This window comes from Stomoxys calcitrans, chromosome 2 (assembly GCF_963082655.1).
Source record: "Stomoxys calcitrans chromosome 2, idStoCalc2.1, whole genome shotgun sequence".
NCBI classification, from domain to species: Eukaryota; Metazoa; Arthropoda; class Insecta; order Diptera; family Muscidae; genus Stomoxys; species Stomoxys calcitrans.
In genome coordinates, this window is record NC_081553.1 from 69296172 (window position 1) to 69318956 (window position 22785).

The following is a 22785-nucleotide window of genomic DNA, read 5'->3' on the forward strand; positions in this document are numbered from 1 at the left end:
CTTGAAAAAATTCTGTAGAATTTCCAACAAAGGAGTGGAAACCCCAACCACAGAAGGAACCGGAAGCCAAAGCAGCACACAAAGTTTGTTTTGATCCCCATTTATTGTTGTTACGCATAATACATTTTAAAGCCGTCGACGCTTAACGTAACAAAGAATATTTAAAATAATGCGATAAGCCTGAACGTGTTGATATTTATCATTTAAGTAGCATTTATTGTGCCAGACGGACGGACGATTCAAAGTAACAAACAATCCGTCCTTATGCTTTGGCTTTAGTTAAAGCCTTTTACAAAGTAGCTAAATCCAACAAAATATCGTAAATGTTATTTGTTCGTAAGCTGTGTGCGTTATCTCGTAAACACGCACCCATCTATCACCCAACTTTCCTGAGACACAGTATAGTGAGCAGCAGCACATTTCCATAACGTTTGTATAAAAGACCGCACTTTATAACACTTTCAAGTTATTTCAAAACCGACTTTCGTGCAAAGAAGATCGTTAAATAGTGATCGTTGTTGTTTGTCATAATGGGTAAGAAAGTCAGAAAAGAAATTTGTGAAAGACGCAGTGAGATTGTGTGTGTGAATGTGAGAGTTAAAGAAAGAACAAATGTGTGCAAAGATCTAAGAAGCCTTTGAAAACAGAGAAAACTGTCAACAGCCCACAACGAAAGCACTTGAATTTGCCAGAAGAATCGTGAAATAAGAAACTTGAATGAAAAAAAAGAAACCGCATACATTTTTTTTAATGAAACTATAAAAATGTTTTTATGCTGAAACAACCCACTGGCCACCTCTTCGAGTGACTGAGTGCCCAGTGTTAATGAACTTTACGACCAAGCCAAGTGGTGCATCATGCATCCATGCACCTTGTTTAGTGTTGTTTATCGAACAAAACAAAAAACCAAACAGAAACGGATAAATGCAACATTATACCACTAACTGTCAATCGTACCATGTCTTTTGGAATATTTTTTTTCAAGCCATCAAGTGTTTTACCTCAAAGAAACGTTTTCAAATTTTTAATTAAAACTGATCATTTTGTAGAATCGCCAATTCAATTGATCCATAGTGTGAGTGCATTAAATATTCTGGACGCGTTTTTCAAAAATTTTACATTTTTGGGAGTTTTCATTTTGTTTTGGCCCAACGTCCGATTGGGCGCATCAAACCTTCCCACTTTTGGCAACGTCAAAGTCACTTCATTGGTTTATTTGATTTTGTTCATGCTTAAGTGGGTGTATTGCCCATTGCTGGGTGGGAGGTGCAGGTGAATGAACTCTTATTTGGAAGTGTATATTAGTGAAAAATACAAGTTTAATTCATTTTCAATTTGATTATGTGCCAAATTATGTTGTTTTAGACTATTCTGAAGCATAATCAGAAATGAGGGTAAAAGGATAATCAGAAAGGGATGCTAACGCCTGTGCAATTTAAAATAATGAAGTAAATGTTCGGCCGAGCCGAATCTTGGGAATTCTGGATTCTGCTTCAAATTTACTCAAATGGACTTAGTAGAAGGGCATACACAGACTTAGTGAACCAAAATTCTACGTACTACTATTACTACTAAATTTTCAATGAACATTCCATTAAGGAACAGTGGGTACTTCTCTCATATCAATGAAGGCAGTCCCATTAAAGTTTAAGCTGAATGATAAGGGGAATCCATTTTTTATGCCAAGTCCGAACGGAGTGCCGCATAGTGACACCACTTGGTAGAGAAGTTTTAACATGGCAGGATATCTCACAAATGTAGCCAGCATTAGTAAGGGAATAACAACCGCTGAAAATTTTTCTGATGTTCACGCCAGGATTTGAACCCAGGCGTTCGGTGTTATAGGCGGACATGTTAACCTATATGCCACGAAGGCCTCCTTCAGCAAAACTCTGCGTAATATGACAAGAATCGAAGCTACTGGGGGCCGTAGAAAACTAATAGGGAGATCAGGAGATCGGTTTGTATGGGAGTTATAACAGGTTATAGACCGATTTGAACCGTACTTGGCGCCGTTTTTAGAAATCATGAAAACTAACTCCGTGTGAAGTTTCTATGTAATCGGATAACAATTTCGGGCTCCAGGGCCTCAAGCCACTAGAGGAGATCGATTTATATGAGAGCTATATCAGGTTATAGAGGGATTTGAACCGCACTTAGCATGGTTATTGTTAATCATTACAAAATACTCCATGCAAAATTTCAGCCAAGTCGTACAAAAATTATGAGTTTCAGAAGCTCAAGATGTCATATGGAGAGATCGGTTCATATGGGAGCTATATCAGGTTATAAGCCGATTTGAACCGTATTTGGTACAGTTGTTGGAAATCATAGCAGAACACTACATGCAAAATTTCTGTCAAATCGCACAAAAATTGCGGCTTCCAAGGGCTCAAGAAGTCAAATCGGGAGATCGGTTTATATATGAGCTATATCTGGTTAGAGATCGATTTGGACTGTATTTAACACAGTTGTTGAAAGTCTCAACAGAACACTACATGCTAAATTTCAGCCAAATCGGACAAAAATTGCATCTTCCAGGGGCTCAAGATGTTAAATCGGGAGATCGGTTTATATATGAGCTATATCTGATTATATACCGATTTGGACCGTATTTAACACAGTTGTTGAAAGTCTCAACAGAACACTACATGTAAAATTTTTGTCAAATCGGACAAAAATTGCGGCATCCAGGGACTCAAGAAGTCAAATCGCGAGATCGGTTTATATGGGAGCTATATTTCCCGGCTTGTAACGGCATGTAACAGATTCCAATACTTATGTGTGGTGACTTGAATCAACTCCACGGCATAGAATGGAAAACGAATAGGGAATATGTGAGTAACACAATAAGCATATGCCCACAGTTGCTAAAGCTAATCTTATGTAAATTAAATCACATATTTCGTATATTGCAGTCCATATTCACAAAACTTAATGCAGCTTTAAATTAGGTTCATTTGGCAGATTTCCTTTAAAGAACTGTCAAATATACCTAAATTTAAGGTGCATTAAATTTTTTTTCAGCATTAAAACAAAGAATTTTTTATACTTTTCGAAAAGGCTTGCCTTTTTGTGAAGTACTCTTATGCAACACAATCAACAATATATTTTTTATACCCTCCACCATAGGATGGGGGGTATACTAATTTCGTCATTTTGATTGTAACACCTCGAAATATTCGTCTGAGACCCCATAAATATAAATACTTTATGGGGTCTTGATCGTCGCGACATTTTATGTCGATCTAGCCATGTCCGTCCGCCTGTCCGTCCGTCCGAAAGCACGCTAACTTCCGAAGGAGTAAAGCTAGCCGCTTGAAATTTTGCACAAATACTTCTTATTAGCGTAGGTCGGTTGGTATTGTAAATGGGCCACATCGGTCCGTGTTTTGATATACTGCCATATAAAGCGATCTAGGGTCTTGACTTCTTGATCCTCTAGTGCGAAATTCTTATCCGATTGGAATGAAACGGATAACGTATTTTATTCTTACTATCAACAACTGTGTCAAATAATTTCAAATCGGTTCATAACCTGATAAAGCTGCCATATAAACCGATCTGGGATCTTGACTTCTTGAGTCTCTAGAGGTCGCAATTATTATCCGATTTGCCTGAAATTTTATACGACGGATTCTCTCATGACCATCAACATACATGTTTATTATGACCTGAATCGGTCTATAGCGTGATACAGCTCCCATATAAATCGATCTCTCTATTTTACTTCTTGAGCCCCCAAAGGGTGCAATTCTTATTCGAATTGGCTGACATTTTACACAGGTCTCTAACATATAATTTAATTGTGGTCCAAACCGGACCATATCTTGATATCACTCTAAGAGCAGAGCAAATCTTTTCTTATATCCTAAGAAGAGATGCCGGGAAAAGAACTCGACAAATGCGATCCATAGTGGAGGGTTTATAAGATTCGGCCCGGCCGAACTTAGCACGCTTTTACTTGTTATTAGTTAAAAACAAGAACAACTAAAATTTTTGAACAAAATAATAACAGTTCTTGCTCTTTTATTTATTTCTTAAACTCAAAAACAAAGTGTGTAATTGTTGGCATCATAGTGAGCTACAACAATACCTTTCACATACGCCAAAAACAGCTTGTTTAAAAAATTGCCAATATATAAATTATTTAATCAAACATCAAAATGTCGTATGTCCATGTAGTGTCAAAAATAATGAACCATTATTTCCACTCCCAAAAAAATGTATGGATATGGATTGTCACTTCAAAGAGAAACTAAGAATGTGCTACGTTATGTTTCCTATCAACCTTTAGGGTAAATTTTATGAGAAAATATATGTATATAAAAAAAATAAATTTTATTTTGTGAGAATTTTATACAAATATACATTAGTATAAATATATTTATTTATTTTACTTTTTGAACAAATGCCAAAATTAAAAAAAAATATATTATTATACAGAGAGTGTTCACTCAAATCTAAATGTTGGAAAGGAATAATCGATTTCTACAAACGTGAAGGCATTGGGGATCTACAACGTTATGTGTGATCTCATAAATCCACCCACAAACATTGATTCACTAAAACGGTTTCACATAATTTCCATTGATTGTTTTTATAGTGTTTTATATAATGGAATAATTGTTAAATTGATAAAAACATCGACCTCCAAAGTTGCTTCCACGTTTTATTGGAACTATTCCAACATTTTTTTTATATGGATTTAAATATGATGGATGAAAGATATTTTATAATATTATTATAGGTATGTTGTTTCTTAGTAGACAACAGTACCTTTATAATTAATTTTCATTGCGATTTAAAATATCTTATTTCTAGAATACACTAACGGCCTTATTCACAAAACTTAATGTAGATTTGAGGCATATTTCCTTTATAGAACTGTCAAATAAACCTACCTTAAGGCTTCATAAAGAGTTCTGAATAAGGCTCTAATAGCACGTTTACACTGAAATTTTTATGTTCCGGATTTAAAAAAATTCAACATGTAAAAGCATGTTAAGTTCGTCCGGGCCGAGTCTTGGGAGTCCACCACCATGGATTCTGCCAAAAATTTTTACAAAATAAATCAAGGCAATCATTTTATTCTACATTCCAAACTTCTGTCGAACCAGCAAAAATGAAAGCTTCTAGGAACCGAACAAGGACGATCGAGAGACCGGTTTACATAGCAGCTATATCAGGTTATAAAGGGTGATTTTTTGAGGTTAGGATTTTCATGCATTAGTATTTGACAGATCACGTGGGATTTCAGACATGGTGTCAAAGAGAAAGATGCTCAGTATGCTTTGACATTTCATCATGAATAGACTTACTAACGAGCAACGCTTGCAAATCATTGAATTTTATTACCAAAATCAGTGTTCGGTTCGAAATCTAACATAACTTAGGTAATCCTAGAAAGCTACCATATCAGCCTAACCTGAATGGGTAAGTTATTTAATCCGAGCACGCTACCAACTCAGCCATCGGGGCGGCAACCTATCCTAAATGCGTAGATATTGGTATTTACACGGTCTGCGTACTAAGGTTCTTGCTTCTACACGAGGAAGTAAGAGCTTTTGGTCGTTCTTGAAAAGGGTAAAGTGTAGTTCTTCATCTTTTCCAACTCTTGTTAAGGATGATCAAACATTTACTGACCCGGTTGATAAGGCTAACTTGTTGGCTGATATATTTGCAGGGAACTCTTCCTTGCCGGATAGCAATCAACCACTTCCCTCAATCGAAAATGTATCTGGCGTCATGTCCCAAATATTTTTTCGAATTCGTGGAGTTAAAAGAGTTCTTGAGAATCTAAACGTAAATAAATCCCCGGGCCCTGATGGCATATCAACACTTGTCTTACGAAGGTGTTCTTCGACGCTCGCTCGTCCATTCCGCAACTTTTTTAACCTTGCCTACCGTGCGGGAGTCTTCCCGGCGCGTTGGAAGGTTGAGAACGTTCAGCCAATACCTTCCCGGCGCGTTGGAAGGTTGCGAATGTTCAGCTAATACCCAAGAAGGGTGAGGCAAACAATCCTGCGAATAATCGGCCAATTGCGATATGCTCCGTTCTCTCCAAGGTCATGGAGAGCATGGTTAATCACCATGCTCTCCAATTGCAACGAATCTGATACATGGGGGTCCACCTCACCCCCAAACCGGACAAATTTACCGACCATAGCAATATAAGGCTCAATTGAAAGAAATTTGGCAGCAGAGCACCAATATGATATCCACATTGGGGCGAAATATCTGAGGTATTTAGAGTCTAATGGCCTTCTTAGCGACCAACAGTATGGGTTCCGCACAGTATGGGTTCCGCAATTGGCAGAAATCGCTCTATGGGCGACCTCATGGCATTTCTGCCGGAAAGTTGGAGTCGCTCAATCCACCAGTTTGGTGAGAGTAAGGTTATGGCTCTGGATATCTCCACGGCATTTGATAGGGTCTGGCACGATGCACTACTATCAAAGCTTTTCGCATTTGGTGTCGGTAATGGCTTCGTTCGATTTATTTCGAGCTTGCTCAGAGATCGCACTATTCGAGTCGTTATAGATGGGTTCTCATCCAATGAGCATATATTGACCGTCGATGTACCCCAGCGCTCTGTTCTTTCTCTTTCTCCTTCTCTTCTTCTTATTTTCATCACCGATCTCTTGGCTCAGACATCGAATCCGATCTACTCATTTGCGGATGAGAGTAATCTATGTCATTCGTACTCATTCGACCATAGGCCAAAACTTCGAGAGATTGAGGACAAGAGGCGGATTATGGATGATATCGGTACTTTCATGGTGTGTGTTCGTCTGATACGGCTAATGTTTTTTCCACCCACTTTGACATCCTTTTCCCCCCTCCAATTTCTAATTTCCTCTCGCCAACGCAATGCACTGCATTCATAGGGGACATCCCCTGCGTGTTGGCTGATAGAAAAAAATACCCTGGTATATACCCATATATACCCAAATGTTGGGTAATTGTAATTTTGCAGATATCTTGGGTATAAAAACATTTTCCAAAAAAAGTAGACCCCCACCCATTTTTGTGAAGTTTGGTCCAGATAGAACCATATTTGGATAGAGCTGCCTATAGACCGGCCGCCCGATCTCCCTATATAGGCTATTCAGGCTATAAGAGATCCTTTTATTAGCCGATTTCGACGAAATTTGGCACAGAAAGTTCTGGTAGACCCCTAACCATTTCTGTGAAGTGTGGTCCAGATAGGTCCATATTTGGATATAGTGGCCCTATAGACAGGCCGCCCGATCTCTCGATATCGGGTATTAAGGCCATAAAAGATCCATTTATTACCCGATTTCGATGAAAATTGGCACAGTGAGCTCTGGTAAACCACTACCCTTTCCCGTCAAATGTGGTCTACATCGGTCCATATTTGGATATAGTTGTCATATAGATCGGAAAGTCATTGCTATTACACCATCTATCATTAATCCATTTTAAATTGTTTTTTTTTCCTATTAGTGCGAATATCATTAAATTTCACAATTTTTGTTTGTCTCTTTCGAGAAGAGCTCAATGATTGGAGATTTTCTTTGCAAACGGAAAAGGAGAGCCAAAAATTCGACGGAGCCCTGCCGGGATTCTAACCTGGGGACACGGAGCAACAGCGAGAACCGTTGTCATTATCTAGCGTTCGAAGCCATCAATACAACTTCCAACAGATGCACAGAATCAGGTGCACCATGGACGTAGTGTAATTGTCGCAGACAAAAAATCTGTCATTACACGAAAACACATGTATTGGGAAAAGTACAGCTAATAGACATGGTTGTAGAGCGTGGTAATGTGGTATTTGTATCATAGAGGCATTTTCGCAATAATAACGATTTAAATACAAAATGCCCAACGTACAGCCCTTGAAGCCATTACACCTAATATGGTTGAAAAGTCTTTTAACCAAAGACGAAATGCGTTCCATAGTGGTTGCTGTGGGTAGCGATCTCAGGCTTTCTTTTTCCATTTGCAAAGAAATTTTCCCATTATTGAACTCGTCTTGAAAGATAAACAATCAGATATTATTGGGTTGCCCAAAAAGTAATTGGGGATTTTTCATATAGTCGGCAATGACAAATTTTTTCACAGCTTGTGACTCTGTAATTGCATTCTTTCTTCTGTCAGTTATCAAATACAAACAAATTTGCCAGCAACAGGGGCAAACTGTCAGTTATCAGCTGTTACTTTTAGCTTGCTTTAGAAAAAAAAGTGTAAAAAATGTATATTTGATTAAAGTTCATTCTAAGTTTTATTAAAAATGCATTTACTTTCTTTTAAAAAATCCGCAATAACTTTTTGGGCAACCCAATATTATCTCAGATAATTATGTGTTTTTAATATGTATTTAACTTGCTGTGTCCTGTAATAAGTCTTATAATGCCGCTCAGATGCATGTTCTCCAAAGACAATAGTTCGCAAACATTGCGTTTCGATCGTTCGTCCCAACGTCTTTTCGTCTGCTCACAGACTACCACGTCATTCCAGCTTTTTACATCACATCTCCTTGAATTTCGCTAGTATATCTGCGTTTTTTTAATCCTACCATATACAATATCTATGCCCTGGTACCCAGCACAGAAGCAAGCAATGATACCCTTGTAGCCACAGTAGACTATCTCTGCCTTGGTCCAAAACTGTGGATCTTGAACCGCTACCAGTGATAGTCTTCAGAGCCGCCAGACTATCGTTGAATATACAGATATTCCTTCGGCCGATACACATAGCCAAAACAATCTCGGCTGCCCTTGCCATAACAAAGGCTTCTGCTAGGAAAATGATGCACTCATTGCGCTTGCGAAGAGAAACGTCAATAACGAGCTCGAGGGAGTGGAGACCACACCTGGTGCCGTTCTCCATATACGTTTCATCTGTAAATAAATTGTCTGCAAACCTTATCCTTCCTCTCTGCCACTTTTCTGTTGTATACCCCTGAACCGCCAATCTTCTATTAACTATAACCTTCTCCATTTTCTTTGTATGAACAAAACCAACTCCGTCTTTCTGGCGTCCATACTCAATCCGCACTCTACAGCCATGGGATCCGTACATCCTGGAGCTCTATTCAGCACCTCTGACACCGCAGACACAAATTTGCTCTTTTCAAGAATAACTAGGTTATCGACGTAAGCGCACACCTTGTTCCAAGGTCCACAAGAATCTGGTATAACACCACGATCCATAAGAGCGGCGAATTGACACTACATTGAGGCATCTGCCTTGTGGCAGCCATGACCACCGACGTGTTCCTCAATGTGGCAGGAAGCCGCCAAGGGAAACTCTTTGTACTCGAGAAACCACTCAAGATGATGAATAACGTTACGTAAAGTGGAGTCGACCGATTTTCCCCTGATGTTAGCATGCTGACTTCCGGAGAATTTTACGCACCCAGCTTGTTTCTAATACGCAAATCTAGAATCTTCTCCAGTGTCATAACGAAAAATAAAGAAAGACTTATCAGCCTAAAATTGTTGGTCGCACTATATTGCCTTTGGAGGCTACTGTAGCGAAGAGGTTAGCATGTCCGCCTAAGACGCTGAACGCCGGCGAGAACAAAAAAAATTTTTTTTTCAGCGGTGGTTAACCCCTCCTTTTGATGGCGATATTTGTGATGTACTACGCCATTTAAAAGATTCCTCGCAAAGAGGTGTCACAATGCTGCACGCCGTTCTATCCCTTACCATTGAGCTTGAACTTGAATCGGACAGCGCTATATTCTTTAGTGGAATGTTCGTGGACAAATTTGCATATGCTTCGGTTAGTGCTTTGTGGCGGCTCAAACTCTCGTACGTGCGTGGATTTTGTTGAATTCGATACATAAACATTTTGTTCACTTTGAGGTGTTTGAGTTCGCCAACAATTGTGATGTCAGTTGTGATTTTCCAGCTGGCTGTGATTTTCCAGGGTTTATAAGATTAGGCCCTGCCGAACTCAAAAAATGTTTACATGTTAGAACCTAATGTACGAAGTTTAAAAAAATTCCCCAGACCAATCTATGATTACTCTATTGGTTTCAAATTGAAGATTAATGAAAATTTAAGGCGCATAGCAAATCTCACTTCTTCTTGTATCCATCATGAATTAAAAAAAAAATTGGTTTACTCTTAATTTTTTCATGATTTAATCCTAAACCCTCTTTCTTTCCCATTGCAGCCAAAAGCCTTTTTATATCAACCCTACTGTTGGTGGGAGTTGCCCTGTCCTCGTATGGGTCAGTGCAAGCCTCTGAACAATCGGCCCGTATTGTCTGCTACTTCAGCAATTGGGCCGTCTATCGACCAGGCCTGGGACGTTATGGCATTGAAGATATTCCAGCTGATATGTGTACCCATTTGGTGTATTCCTTTATTGGAGTCGATGATAAATCATGGCAAGTGCTGATCAGTGATCCTGAAATTGATGTGGAACAAAATGGTTTCCGTAATTTTACACAATTGCGTCATAGCCATCCGAATTTGAAGTTACAAATTGCCGTTGGTGGTTGGGCCGAAGGTGGTTCGAAATATTCGCGTATGGTGGCAGTAAGGGAAAATCGCTTGCGTTTTATAAGCAGCGTGGTGGATTTCATGAAGAAATACGATTTTGATGGGTTTGATTTGGATTGGGAATACCCCGGAGCCACAGATCGTGGTGGCACCTTTGCCGATAAGGATAGATTTTTGTATTTTGTACAAGAGCTGCGTAGAGCATTCGATAGAGAAGGTCGTGGCTGGGAGATAACCATGGCAGTGCCAGTGGCCAAGTTCCGTTTGCAGGAGGGTTATCATGTGCCCGAGTTGTGCGAGTAAGTGGACCCCAACAATTTATATATGCTTTCCTACATTTAAAAACGCCATCTTTCAGAGCTCTGGATGCCATACATGCCATGACCTACGATTTGCGTGGCAATTGGGCTGGATTCGCTGATGTCCACAGCCCCTTATACAAACGCAAACACGACCAATATGCCTATGAACGTTTGAATGTCAATGATGGTCTGGCTTTGTGGGAAGAAATGGGTTGTCCTGCCAATAAGTTGGTGGTGGGCATACCCTTCTATGGGCGCACCTTCACCTTAAGCAGCTCCAACAAGAACTATAACATGGGCACCTACATTAACAAGGAGGCGGGAGGAGGTGCTCCTGGCCCCTTCACCAATGCCAGTGGTTTCCTTGCCTATTACGAAATTTGTCCTGAGGTCAAGGATAAATCAAGTGGCTGGACTGTGGAATGGGATGATGAGGGTATGGTACCCTACACCTATCGTGACACACAATGGTTGGGCTATGAGAATGAGGCTTCGGTACAAATAAAAATGGATTGGATCAAGAAGAAAGGCTATGCTGGGGCCATGACTTGGGCCATTGACATGGATGATTTCCATGGGCTGTGTGGTCGTCCCAATGCCTTGATGCATATCTTGTACAGCAACATGAGAAACTATCGGGTGCCGGAACCAACGCGTGAAACAACGCCTAGGGTAAGTAGACATTTGTTACGATCATGGTGATGGTGATGATGATGATGATGGCGATGATGCTGTTAATGGGGATGATGTGTCTCAAGGCAAAGACCCCCAAGGGGAAACAGGTGCCAAATATTTGCTTTCTTTTTTCATTTCATTGTTGGTAGCTGGCGTTGATTTTGTGGCTAAAATGTTGGCACTATATTTATGTGATTTTATTTTTCGATTTATTTTTTGTTGTTTTTATTATTTATAGCCCGAATGGGCCAAACCCCCAGCAACATCACCTAATCCCGACGAGGGCAGTCTGCTGCCACCAGTAGTAACCACAACCACGCGCAGACCCCAACATGTGACAACGAAACCGAAACCAATACCTTCGGTAACCACCACAACCACCAAGGTAAGAAATAAATATTGACAAAATTTACAAATTGGGGAAACATGGGACTTTAAGTAATAAAAAGTCACGAGTTTTGACAGACACTTTGTGGTCATTGGATATTAGATAATAAATCAATTAGTCACAATTGAATTGGTTATTGATTGTTCGATGGATGTGCCCTACAATAGGTCATGGTCGGGATTTAAGGCGGCTATATCAATAGGGGGCTTATGGGACCAATATTTGCATAAAGGTTTATGAGAAATATGGCTCAAGAATATAGGCTAAATCGGAGCTTGTATGGCTTTTGAATTTATTCAGAGTCAAATGCTGAAGACATTTTATATCAAGAGTTGTTTAATGAAATTCGATTTTCATCTAAGTTTTTTTTACCCCCATAGGATGGGGGTATACTAACATCGTTATTCCGTTTGTAACTCATCGAAATAATGATATACACCTGCAAGTTGGGGGTTTAGACCGCGTGTCATGCATTGGGTATATACTGCAGTTGTCAAAACTAAGCTATATGGTGTTGTGGTCTGGTGGACGGCGCCACCTACTGCTCAATACTGGATCCAAAGGATGGCTTGTTTGTGCATCACAGTCGCACTGAGAACGACACCATCTGATGCACTGAATTTAAAGTTACATCTTATGCCTCTGGACATTGTGGCTACCCAAATTGCAGCGACTATAGGTCATGTGGCGGCTACGGACACTGTGTTATCCTTCATTGCAGGCAGTGTGGATTACACCCTACCTGTCCCACTTTTGATAAAAATTACTGTACCAGTATTCCTGATAGAACCGATTGGAACTACGATATCCCTGGTAACAGAAGTTACACAGACGGATGGTTTCAAGCTAAACGACCAGGTGTGCTTTGGAGTTTACTATAAAGATCTAGAACTGGTCATATCGAAAAGGTTACCTGACCACTGCAGTCTGCATCAAGCAGAGATCCTTGCAATTAAAGAAATGGTGGAATGGCTAAGATATAATGACATTACGAAGATTGGCATAAATATCTTCTCAGACAGCCAGGCGGCCATTAAATCCCTGGAGAACGTATTTCTGAACACAAAAACCGACCTCGACTTTCGCAGATCTCTCAAAGAGATGGCTGAACAGTTCAAAATTCACCTGTTCTGGGTGCCGGGCCACAGAGATATCCAAGGGAATTGTAAAGCGGACGAGCTTGCTAGATTAGGAACTACCCTACACATTCCAGGTATACTGGAATCTGTGGGTATGCCTCTAGCGACATGTAAGTTAAGTTTTTAGGACCAGGCCTGAAGGAAAGCGAATGATAGATGGTCACAAAGAGGGGGCTGGGATCATTCCAAAACTATGTGGCCTTATTTAAACTTAAAGAGGTCTACTGCGTTGCTGTCATTGGCTAGAACAGAGGTCTTAGTCAATGTGTCCATCATGACAGGTCACTGTTGACATGCTGACATACTAAAGGTTGCCAGCAACGACTTTTGCAGAAGCTGTGAGGACATCGAAGAAGAAGAGACAATAGAACACCTTCTGTGTGTGTGTCCCGCACTAGCAGTCAGAAGGATTTCCACTTTAGGTTCTCATTTCTTTGAGAACTTTCCTGATTTATCGGATGTGAACATTCGCATGTTACTTGGGCTTTTTAAAGCGATCTGGATGGTTCAACGGTAGAAACTAGAAGGCATCTTCTAGTCTGCCATCTGAAGGCAGACTGCCACTTAAATCTAACCTAACCTACGGCCCATATAATTTAATGTTTGAAGATTATTTCTTGCAAATGTTGACCGTGACTGCGCCTTAAAGGGTCCATCCACTTTGTCCAAATTTGGCATATTCTTTCCAACATTTCGGCCGGTATCTCACGAATAAATGCTTCAATCTTGTCTTCCAATGCAGGGGGCTTGTCTGTATAGACATGAGCTTTAACATAGCACGCATGCTGTGTGGCATGTGGCACCTTCTTGTTGAAACCATTTGTCATGCAAGTCAAGCTCTTGTATTTAGGGCAAAAAAAGTAGGATATCATCTCACGATAGCGCTCACCATTTATAGTTACGTTACGATTCGCATCTTCTTGAAGAAGTACGGTCCAATGATGCCATCAACCCATAAACCGCACCAAACTGTGAATTTTTCTGGATGCATTGGTAGATCTTGCAATGCTGCTGGCTGATGTTAACTCCAAAATCAACAATTCTGCTTATTTACGTACACATTGAGCCAACAATGAGCTTCGTAGCGCAATGGAAGAAGTGCGCGATTAACTTTCTTAACAGAGTACGCATTTTGATAATAATATTCAATAATTTGCAAGCGTTCCTCGTTTGTAAGACAATTCATGGTTAAATTATAGACCTAACTGAAGATGGTTGACAGTGAAAGAAAACACGTAAGGTGCGTAAGCTGTTGAAACTAGTGCTGACAAAAAGATAATAGCTAAAAAGTCACCCTTTAGAACGTTTCGGACCATTGGAATACATTAATGAATACTACGTGCATAATTTCAATTCAACAACAATTGCGACTTCTAGTTGCTCAGCAAGTCCAATCGCGAGGTCGGTTCATATGGGAGCTATATCCCAACCAGAGTCGATATGGTCGATTTGCAATCCCAAACGACCTACATCAAAATTTCAAGGGGCTAGATTTACGCATTCGACCGCTATCGTGATTTCCATAAACGGAAGGACATGGTTTGATCGACTTTGAATGTCGAGACGATCAAGAATGTACGAGTATATACTTTATGAGGTCGCAGATCAATATTTAGATGTGTTACAAACAGAATGACTAGATTACCCATACCTCCCATCCTATGATGGTGGGAATAGAAATTGCAATGCTCTCCTTAAAATTTCAGTGTGTGGAGCGTATGCAAATTGGTCGTTAATTTTCAATAAAGCCACACCTCCAAGAATCATGCAAAAAATTTTTTGCGCTGTTTTGTTGACCTAAAAACTAAAACTTGATATCAAAATTTGGGATGAGGCACCGGGGCGACCTCAACACCAAAAAACTGCAAAAAAATTGCAAATTTTGCCCATTAATATTCCACTAAGGAACAGGGGCAAGCTTCTCACATATCAATGAGTGCAGTCCGATTCAAGTTTTAAGCTCAATGATAAGGGGCTTCCTTTTTATAGCCTAGTCCGAACGGCGTGCCGCAGTGCGACACCTCTTTGGAGAGAAGTTTTATATGGCATAGTATCTCACAAATGTTGCCAGCATTAGGAGGGGAAAACCACCGCTAAAATTTTTCTGATGGTTTCGCCAGGATTCAAACCCAGGCGTTCAGCGTCATAGGCGGACTTGCTAACCTCTGCGCTACGGTGGCCTCCCGTCAAAGGGATACATAAACTAATATATGGTACTCAAGTGAAAGGAATTTCATAGTTGAAAACGAATCTGGTATCTTATTCTGGGACCAAGTGTTTGGAGGAACGCCCCATCCCCAAAACTCCTCCCGAACAGGACCAACTCCCGACCATGGCAATATGGAGCTCAAATGAAAGGTATTTGGAAGTGAAACACAGAATTGCTATCCATTTTCAGGGGCAAGTGTCTGGGAACCTGTTTTACTAACGACATCTGGCATCCAAAAGGCGCAATTAAAATACACTACCTTTACGTATGGTATGTCTTTGTGACATATTTAGGAGCAATATGTCTAAGGGGGCCGTCCCAACCCCAAAAAAATCAGCAAACAAGAAAAGTTTACCGGTTACGGGAATATGTGCTCAAATAAAATGTATTGAGAGTGAAAGAAGGCGCAGAGGAGCGGCCCCGTTCCAGCTACAAATACAAATTTTCCCTTGAGGAACAGGGGTAAATAGTTCACATATCAATGGATGCTGTCGAACAAAATTTTTAAGCTCAGTGATAAGGGGCCTCTATTTGAAAGCCGAGTTCGAACGGCGTGCAATGGTGGAATATCTCCTTGGGGAGAAGTTTATACATGGCTTTAGTACCTCAGAAATGTCTAGCTAATTTTCCATTAATACATTTTCTATCTTCCAGAAACCTATGAAGGCCACTAAGAGGCCGACGACTACTGCTGCACCCATACCAGATCCTGTGGAGCCTGAAATTGTACAAAAAGATCCAGAAGTAGTGGTAGCAACAGTAACAGAGGCACCAGACCTAAGTCATATCGATTGTACGCACAAAGATTATGTGCCACATCAGGATTGCAGAAAGGTAAGAAAGAATAACAGTAAAATATTTAACAATAACAAATTGTCAATAAAAAGAGAAAATTAATTTCTTTTTGTTCAAACTATTAGTGCTGATTTTAAGATTTTGTAAAGGCTTGCGGATTTTAACCTATCTTATGCTACTATGGACATATATCTAAGCCATTCATCGGCTTCATAAAAAGTCTATCTATACAAGGAATTCCCTAATGGTATTCCTATTTATGGCCTAAGAGGTTTCCACAATACGTCGTCCTCGATACTTAACTTGGGCTGCCTTAAGAGGCTTCACATTCACCAATTTTATTGATAGCAGTCCTTTAGTTCTAACAGTCAAGCAGTCTGCCCTTTCATTCCCCATTATTCCACTGTGGCCCAGCACCAAATCAATACAAATTTTGTCATACTTAGTAAAGACAACAACTCCAAGATAGTACGGACTTCTCCGTCTTGTTTGTTTTTTCCCCTATTAGACTACTAACTGTCAATAAAACCGTTCGCCCTCGACCTTCTTGAGTTGACACTGCACCATCTCAGGTTATTGGTGGAGGTCTGTAAGATTTTTTTAAATATAATCATAATGTCATGTTCAAAGAAGGCGTCAAGGCACTCTTGGACTGTACTTGGCGCCACCTTCTTGGTTGTTATTCATATTCGCACTCGACAAAATCGCATTAAAACCTTACCACCTGACGCATTTCTGCTATGGTCTGCAAGAGGACAAAGAACTTGGTCAATGGGTTCTCAATACAGGCGCCTAGATGAGTTATCTATTCTAGCTTTAATCCGCCCGCGTAGCATGAATTATAGAAGATTTCAGTCAATAGAAGATTGTGAAGCTGTATCGCAATTTTAATCGTTTTAGCCTTATCCGTAAAGAAAGAACATTTTGAAAGTTTTAGTACCTAAATGTACGAATTAAAACAAAATCTCTAGTCGGCCGATAAATACATTCAGGGTGTTTATGTGTCACAATTTTGAGATCTTTAGCTCAATCCGTAAATAAAGTATCACGTTTTAGTACCTAAATGTAAAAATTTTAAAACAACCTTTTAGTCATCCGTTCCATAGTACCAAGATGTAAATGTATCCCTAATATCACAGATGGAGCTCAGTCTGTAAATAAAATACCACTTTGTACGTTTTAGTACCAATATGATCGAATATCAAAAACAAATTTGTAGTCGCTTGGTACATAGTGCCTAGATGTAACTGTATTCCAAATGTCAAAGCTGTAGCTCAATCCTTAAAGAAGTGTTTCACACTTGACCTCAATTGTTGTTGTAATTGTCGTAACATTTGATTGTGGTCCTGGTCAAGCTCCATAGGTGAGCAAGCTTATTGCGGTTCATACCAACGTAACGGGTACATTATAGGCATTGTTTATATTGGTGCCAATTACTCGCCCTGTCATATCGTGCTTCACAGGCAGTCAGTATTTAGGCAAAAGTCGTTGCCGGTCGGTCTCTGACTAAATCACACAAATCGGGGCGCAATCCAACCCATGTGGTGCTCCTGGGAGAAACTCAACCGTTGATTTTATAAATTTTTAAATTAATGGTCCGGGGCTCGAAAAAGGGCTCACTCTCAGTTAACAGCTTGAAATTGGCCGAAATTTGAAACTCAGAGTACACTAATGCTCTGAGACAACCAGATCAAATACCGTACAGATATTGGTTGAAATGGCTCCTAAATAGATTTAACAAGTAAAAGCGTGCTGAGTTCGGTCGGGCCGAATCTTGGGAACCCACCACCATGGATTCTTCCAAAAACTTTTACAACATAAATTATGTTGTAGGGCATACTTTTATTCTATCTCTCCACCCAAGGAGACAGGTTCCACTGCAGGCTACCTGTATATTCTGCAGAAAAGAACTACTTCTGTCTTGCACGGATTTATACCTAGACTGCTTTCGGTAGCCCACTTTGCGGTCGCACGAAGAGCTTCCTGAAGTATATCTCTTAGAGTGCTGGGAAACTTTCCCCTAACCGCAACTGCCACGTCATGGGCATACGCGGCCACATTTACACATTTTCCTTCCAGAGACAAAAATATTGTATATTGTTAATGGCTATATTCCAAAGTAAAGGAGACAGTACACCTCCCTGAGGTGTTCCCCTGCTTACCCATTTTTTTAGATCCGCAGATCGCAAGCCAGCCGTAATGCATCTTTTAGTAAGTAAGTTATTAATAAACTTTCTTACGGTAGAGTTGATGCCTAGAAACTCCAACGACATTGCGTGAATGGTTGTTTCAGTGGATGCTGCTTCCGCGACAGCCGATCTCCAGGGATCTTTGCCCTAAGATATCTTTCTATCAACCACTCAAGAGTCTTCAGCATAAAGGATCACAGACTAATAGAACGAAAACCTTTCGCCTTCGTGTGGTAGGGTTTGAAATGAAAATGACCTTTGTGTCCCTCCATCCCACGGGTATATATGACATTCTGATACAAGCAGAGTATATCTCCCTAAGGCAAGGAACCAGTCTATCAGACACAGCTTGTAGTTCAACCGGTGATACATCATCAGGGCCTGGCGAATTAAAGGAGTCGAAACTTCTTATCGCCCAAAGGATTTTCGGCTCAGACACAATTTCCCTAATAGCCTCCGATGAATGCATACCAGTGACATTCTCTTCTGGCGCCTCGTTGTCCGTTGGAGAATTTCCCGGAAAATGTGTATCAATGAGTATTTCTAGTGTTTCCTCACTAGACATTGTCCATACATTCTCTGACTTCCGAATATACCCCACCGTAATAGGTCTCGAGGACAAAATCTTCCTTTTCCTAGAAGATTTTGTCCTCTGCAGCTCCTCCACGGAGCTGCAGAATTCTACACAGTATTTGTTCTAAGCCTTTCTCAGCTCGCCTACTACTAAATCTGCAGTGCTTAGCGACGGAAGAAGAAAAACATTTAGAGTATTCCCCGTACCCTTGAGAAGTTTAAATCCCGGAATTCTTAGTCCACGAACCATTCCTCCACACACCCATGGTTCCTGGATAAGAACCACGTCAAATCCCCCTGCCATCAGTAGGAGCGTTAGTGCAGACGAAGCTGCCTTACAATGGTGGAGATTTATCTGTAGAAACCGGACCATAGTCAGGATTCAGAACAACCCCCACTGTTGTGTTAGCCTCGTCTTCTGATTCCACCAGGAGTTCATCTTCACAAATTTCGTTAGAACTTGCCATGACGAGCTTCCGTACGCATCCAGGGGCAGGTGGAACCACTCTTCTTCAGGACACTGGACATTTGCGGTATGGACGATTTCTCCTTAGATGCTTCACTAACTGCTGCTGTAGAAGTACTTTTTGAGTTCCGTGCTTCCCCGCTGGCGCACACCTTGAGACCAGTCCAACTTTGTGACCCCCCCACACAGGTCTTGTCGGATCCTGTTTCGATGCCATTCCCTCCTGTCTCGATTGTGCCAGGGGGATTTACAGTCTGCTGCAATCCGCCAGACTTTAGCGATGTGGTCGATAGTTCCTCAGGCAAGTGTTGAACAACAACTGCTGAGTCGTCTCCTAACCCCACCGCTTCTATAGACCTTCAATTTCAACTTTTTGAATCCGAAGGATACAACCCCTTCAGACTTGTTGACACTACATGCAAAATTTCAGCCAAATCGGACAAAAATTGCGGCTTCCAGGGCCTCGAGAAGTCAAATCGGGAGATCGGTTTATATGGGAGCTATATCAGGTTATAGACCGATTTGGACCGTACTTAACACCATTATTGGAAGTCATAACAGAACACTACATGCAAAATTTCAGCCAGATCGAATACATATTCCGGCTTCTCGGAGCTCAAGAATTCAAATCGGGAGATCGGTTTATATGGGAGCTATATCTAAATCTGAAGCGATATGGCCCATTTGCAATCCCCAACGATCTGCATCGATATTAAGTTTGATCTATCGCCATTTCGACAGGCGGACATGGCTATATCGATCGAGAGAGCGATATAGCGAGATCGTCGAGACGATCAAGAATATATGTACTTTATGGGGCCTTAGAGGAATATTTCGAGGTGTTACAAGCGGAATGACTAGATTAGTATACCCTCTTCCTATGATGGTGGATATAAAAAAGTTAATTTTACCCTTTTTCGATTTATAGATCTCTTTTAAATGTTTGTGCATATGGCTGTAAAATTCAAAAAAATAGGAAAATGTTCGAAAGGAATGAAAAATTACAGCTCCATGTTTACTGTTTTAATAAAAACCAGTAAGGAAAGGCAAAAGTCGGGCGGTAAAGATCGGAAGAAAATTGTGGCTTCTACAGCCTTAAAAAGCCATACCGGATGAAAGATATATATGAGAGCTATATCTAAATCTGAACCGATGTTTTTAAAAATTAATAGCGTTTGTCCTTGGACCAAAAAAGTGACATGTGCAAAATTTCGTGACAATCTGACAACAAATACGACCTGCACTTTTATTAAAAGAATACATGCACTCACAGACGGACATGGCTAAATCGAATCAGAAAGTGATTCTGAGTTGATCGGTATACTTATCAATGGGTCTAGCTCTTCTCCTTCTTAGCGTTGCAAACAAATGCACAAATCTATAATACCCTGTACCACAGTGGTGGTGAAGGGTATAAAAATATTGCTTTTGGGGGTTTTTAGGATAAATTTCAATTCAGCGTAGGAAAAAATTGTTTAAATTTATTTTCTTTCTCCTTTTATTTTTTCTCTGTGTACGAGTAAACTTTCCTGAAATAATTAATTTCCTATATCCGTTTACAATTTCAGTACTATCGTTGCGTGCATGGTAAGCCTGTGGAATTTGAATGCAAAGAGGGCACTGCCTTCCACACTGTGTCAAATGTCTGCGATTGGATTGAGAATAGTGATCGCTACTATTGTACCCGGTTGAAGGACAAACATATGGGCAATGAAGCCTAAAAAATTTCGTCGTAAATTGTCATCCCATAGATTCACTCAAACATTTGACACCTACACACATAATAGACACTCACACACACATACACAAAAATTCATTAATTCACACATAGACACACCCACTTGCATTTCATTTGTATTTCTGGTTCTAATAGAACCAAAATCCCAACTAACTGAGAACTAAACTAAACAAAAACTATTACTATTAAATGAATTACATTTTAAGAATATTTTTAAATGGCATTTCGAAATTTAAGACAATAAATCAAATTTATACTATGATAAAAGTGTGCGCTATTTTCTATGCAAATACAATGGGGCTTATGGGACAATTTTGCAAAATCTCTATTGTTTTGCAATTACCGAGGCCAAGGTAGGTAGTAGACAAACAGCAAACTAGAGATCAGAACAGGCATGTTCTAGGCATAAAGGGTAGTGACGACATTTCTAGTTGCTGGTAAGAAATTGGTATGGTAAACATTTCAAATAATAATTACTTAGTATAATTTAAAATTTTTTATAACGGTTGTATTCACAAAATTTAATGAAGCCCTAAAGCCTAAATTAGGTTTTTATATAAAATCTGTCAAATAAACCTATTTCAAATCTACATTAAGTTTTGTGAATAGGACTGTAGAAAATTGTATATAATACCCATGTTTAATAATAAGGTATTATGTTTTTGAATTTTTTGTATTCTATTACCTTGATTATATTTTCTTCAGCTAATCCATTTTAGGCCTTTGAATATTTAAATAAAGAATTGTCAGTTAACATCAAATGTAGATACATATGTATTATCCATCTGTCTTAGATCTTAATATTGTGAAAATCTCTGCTAAATCTTCGACAGTAAATCACTTTTTTCGCTTTTTAGAACTGTACCACATGATTCACATTGACTGTTAATCCCTTTCACGAAACGGAATTTATTTCTATCCCGCAAATCAAAGAGAACCATACGAAAAGATTCTTAAAATTCATCGAAGCATTGACTATATGTCAGACATAATATCAAGGTTTTATGCATTTCAATCTTTCAAATCACAATTATTCATTGTTTTGGGCATATAATCATGTAGGCATTGGCCGCCAGCGTGTAGTAAATAAAATTTTATTCTACCCAGTACTTACGAGGGTTGGGAGAAAAATTCAAGTGTAACAGTAAAATGTTAGTTGTATGCTGTAGTATGTCACCTCTTTCAAAAACTCGCCTCTTTCAAAAACAGTTCATTGTTTGCTAGGTATGTTAAAGTGGATAACAGTCAAATTGAAAATTTTATTAAAGAACCGAGGCAAACTTCTCACATATCAATGAGTACCGTCCGATTCAAGTTAAAGCTTAATATATATAAAATTTAGTCGGACTATATGGGGACCATAGCAGATAATGGACTTCTTAGGTCCATACCCCTCTCAAGTATGACTCAGAAAATAGTCAAAGAAAATTTGCCGACTTTCTTTTTCGAAAACCAACTGAGTTACATTTCAAAAGGGTCCCCACACTCAGAAAAATGCTTTTCGTAAATATGAGTTGGTTACAGAAAACACATTAGTTCATCATCTTTATTCACGCTTAGTTAAAAATTCGTAAGAGGTTAGAAAATGAACTTTGTACAAAAAAAAAAACATAGATGAAATAATTAAAAACTCAGGCGGTGTTAGTAATTTTACTTTACTTATTGCTTAGGAATAAGCAAGCACTTTACCAAGCATGGGTAGAGGTATATTATCGTCGAAGATACCTTTTCTGAAACTTATTACTGAATGAACAACTTAAAGGAGTTTGGAATTTTAGTTCAATATATGCAACTAAAATGAAGAAGATACCTCTTCTGAAACTTATT

At 39.6% G+C, this 22785-nt stretch overlaps 1 protein-coding gene across 1 annotated transcript; it reads left to right on the plus strand.

Annotated features, from left to right (window-relative positions):
* The first annotated feature begins 466 nt into the window (after positions 1–466).
* Positions 467–21189, plus strand: LOC106089932 (endochitinase). The gene is made up of 6 exons (XM_013255928.2): positions 467–534; positions 10153–10783; positions 10843–11458; positions 11700–11846; positions 15852–16031; positions 20789–21189. The coding sequence occupies exons 1-6, from the start codon at positions 531–533 to the stop codon at positions 20939–20941; spliced, it is 1731 nt and encodes a 576-aa protein (XP_013111382.2). The 5' UTR covers positions 467–530; the 3' UTR covers positions 20942–21189.
* Positions 21190–22785: the final 1596 nt, after the last annotated feature.

What these genes read in the sequence shown, in the direction of transcription:
- LOC106089932 (XM_013255928.2), top strand. An exon ending in TAACCACCACAACCACCAAG is followed by an intron (nt 11,847 to 15,851) that starts GTAAGAAATAAA and finishes TCTATCTTCCAG; the next exon opens with AAACCTATGAAGGCCACTAA. An exon ending in CACATCAGGATTGCAGAAAG is followed by an intron (nt 16,032 to 20,788) that starts GTAAGAAAGAAT and finishes TTACAATTTCAG; the next exon opens with TACTATCGTTGCGTGCATGG.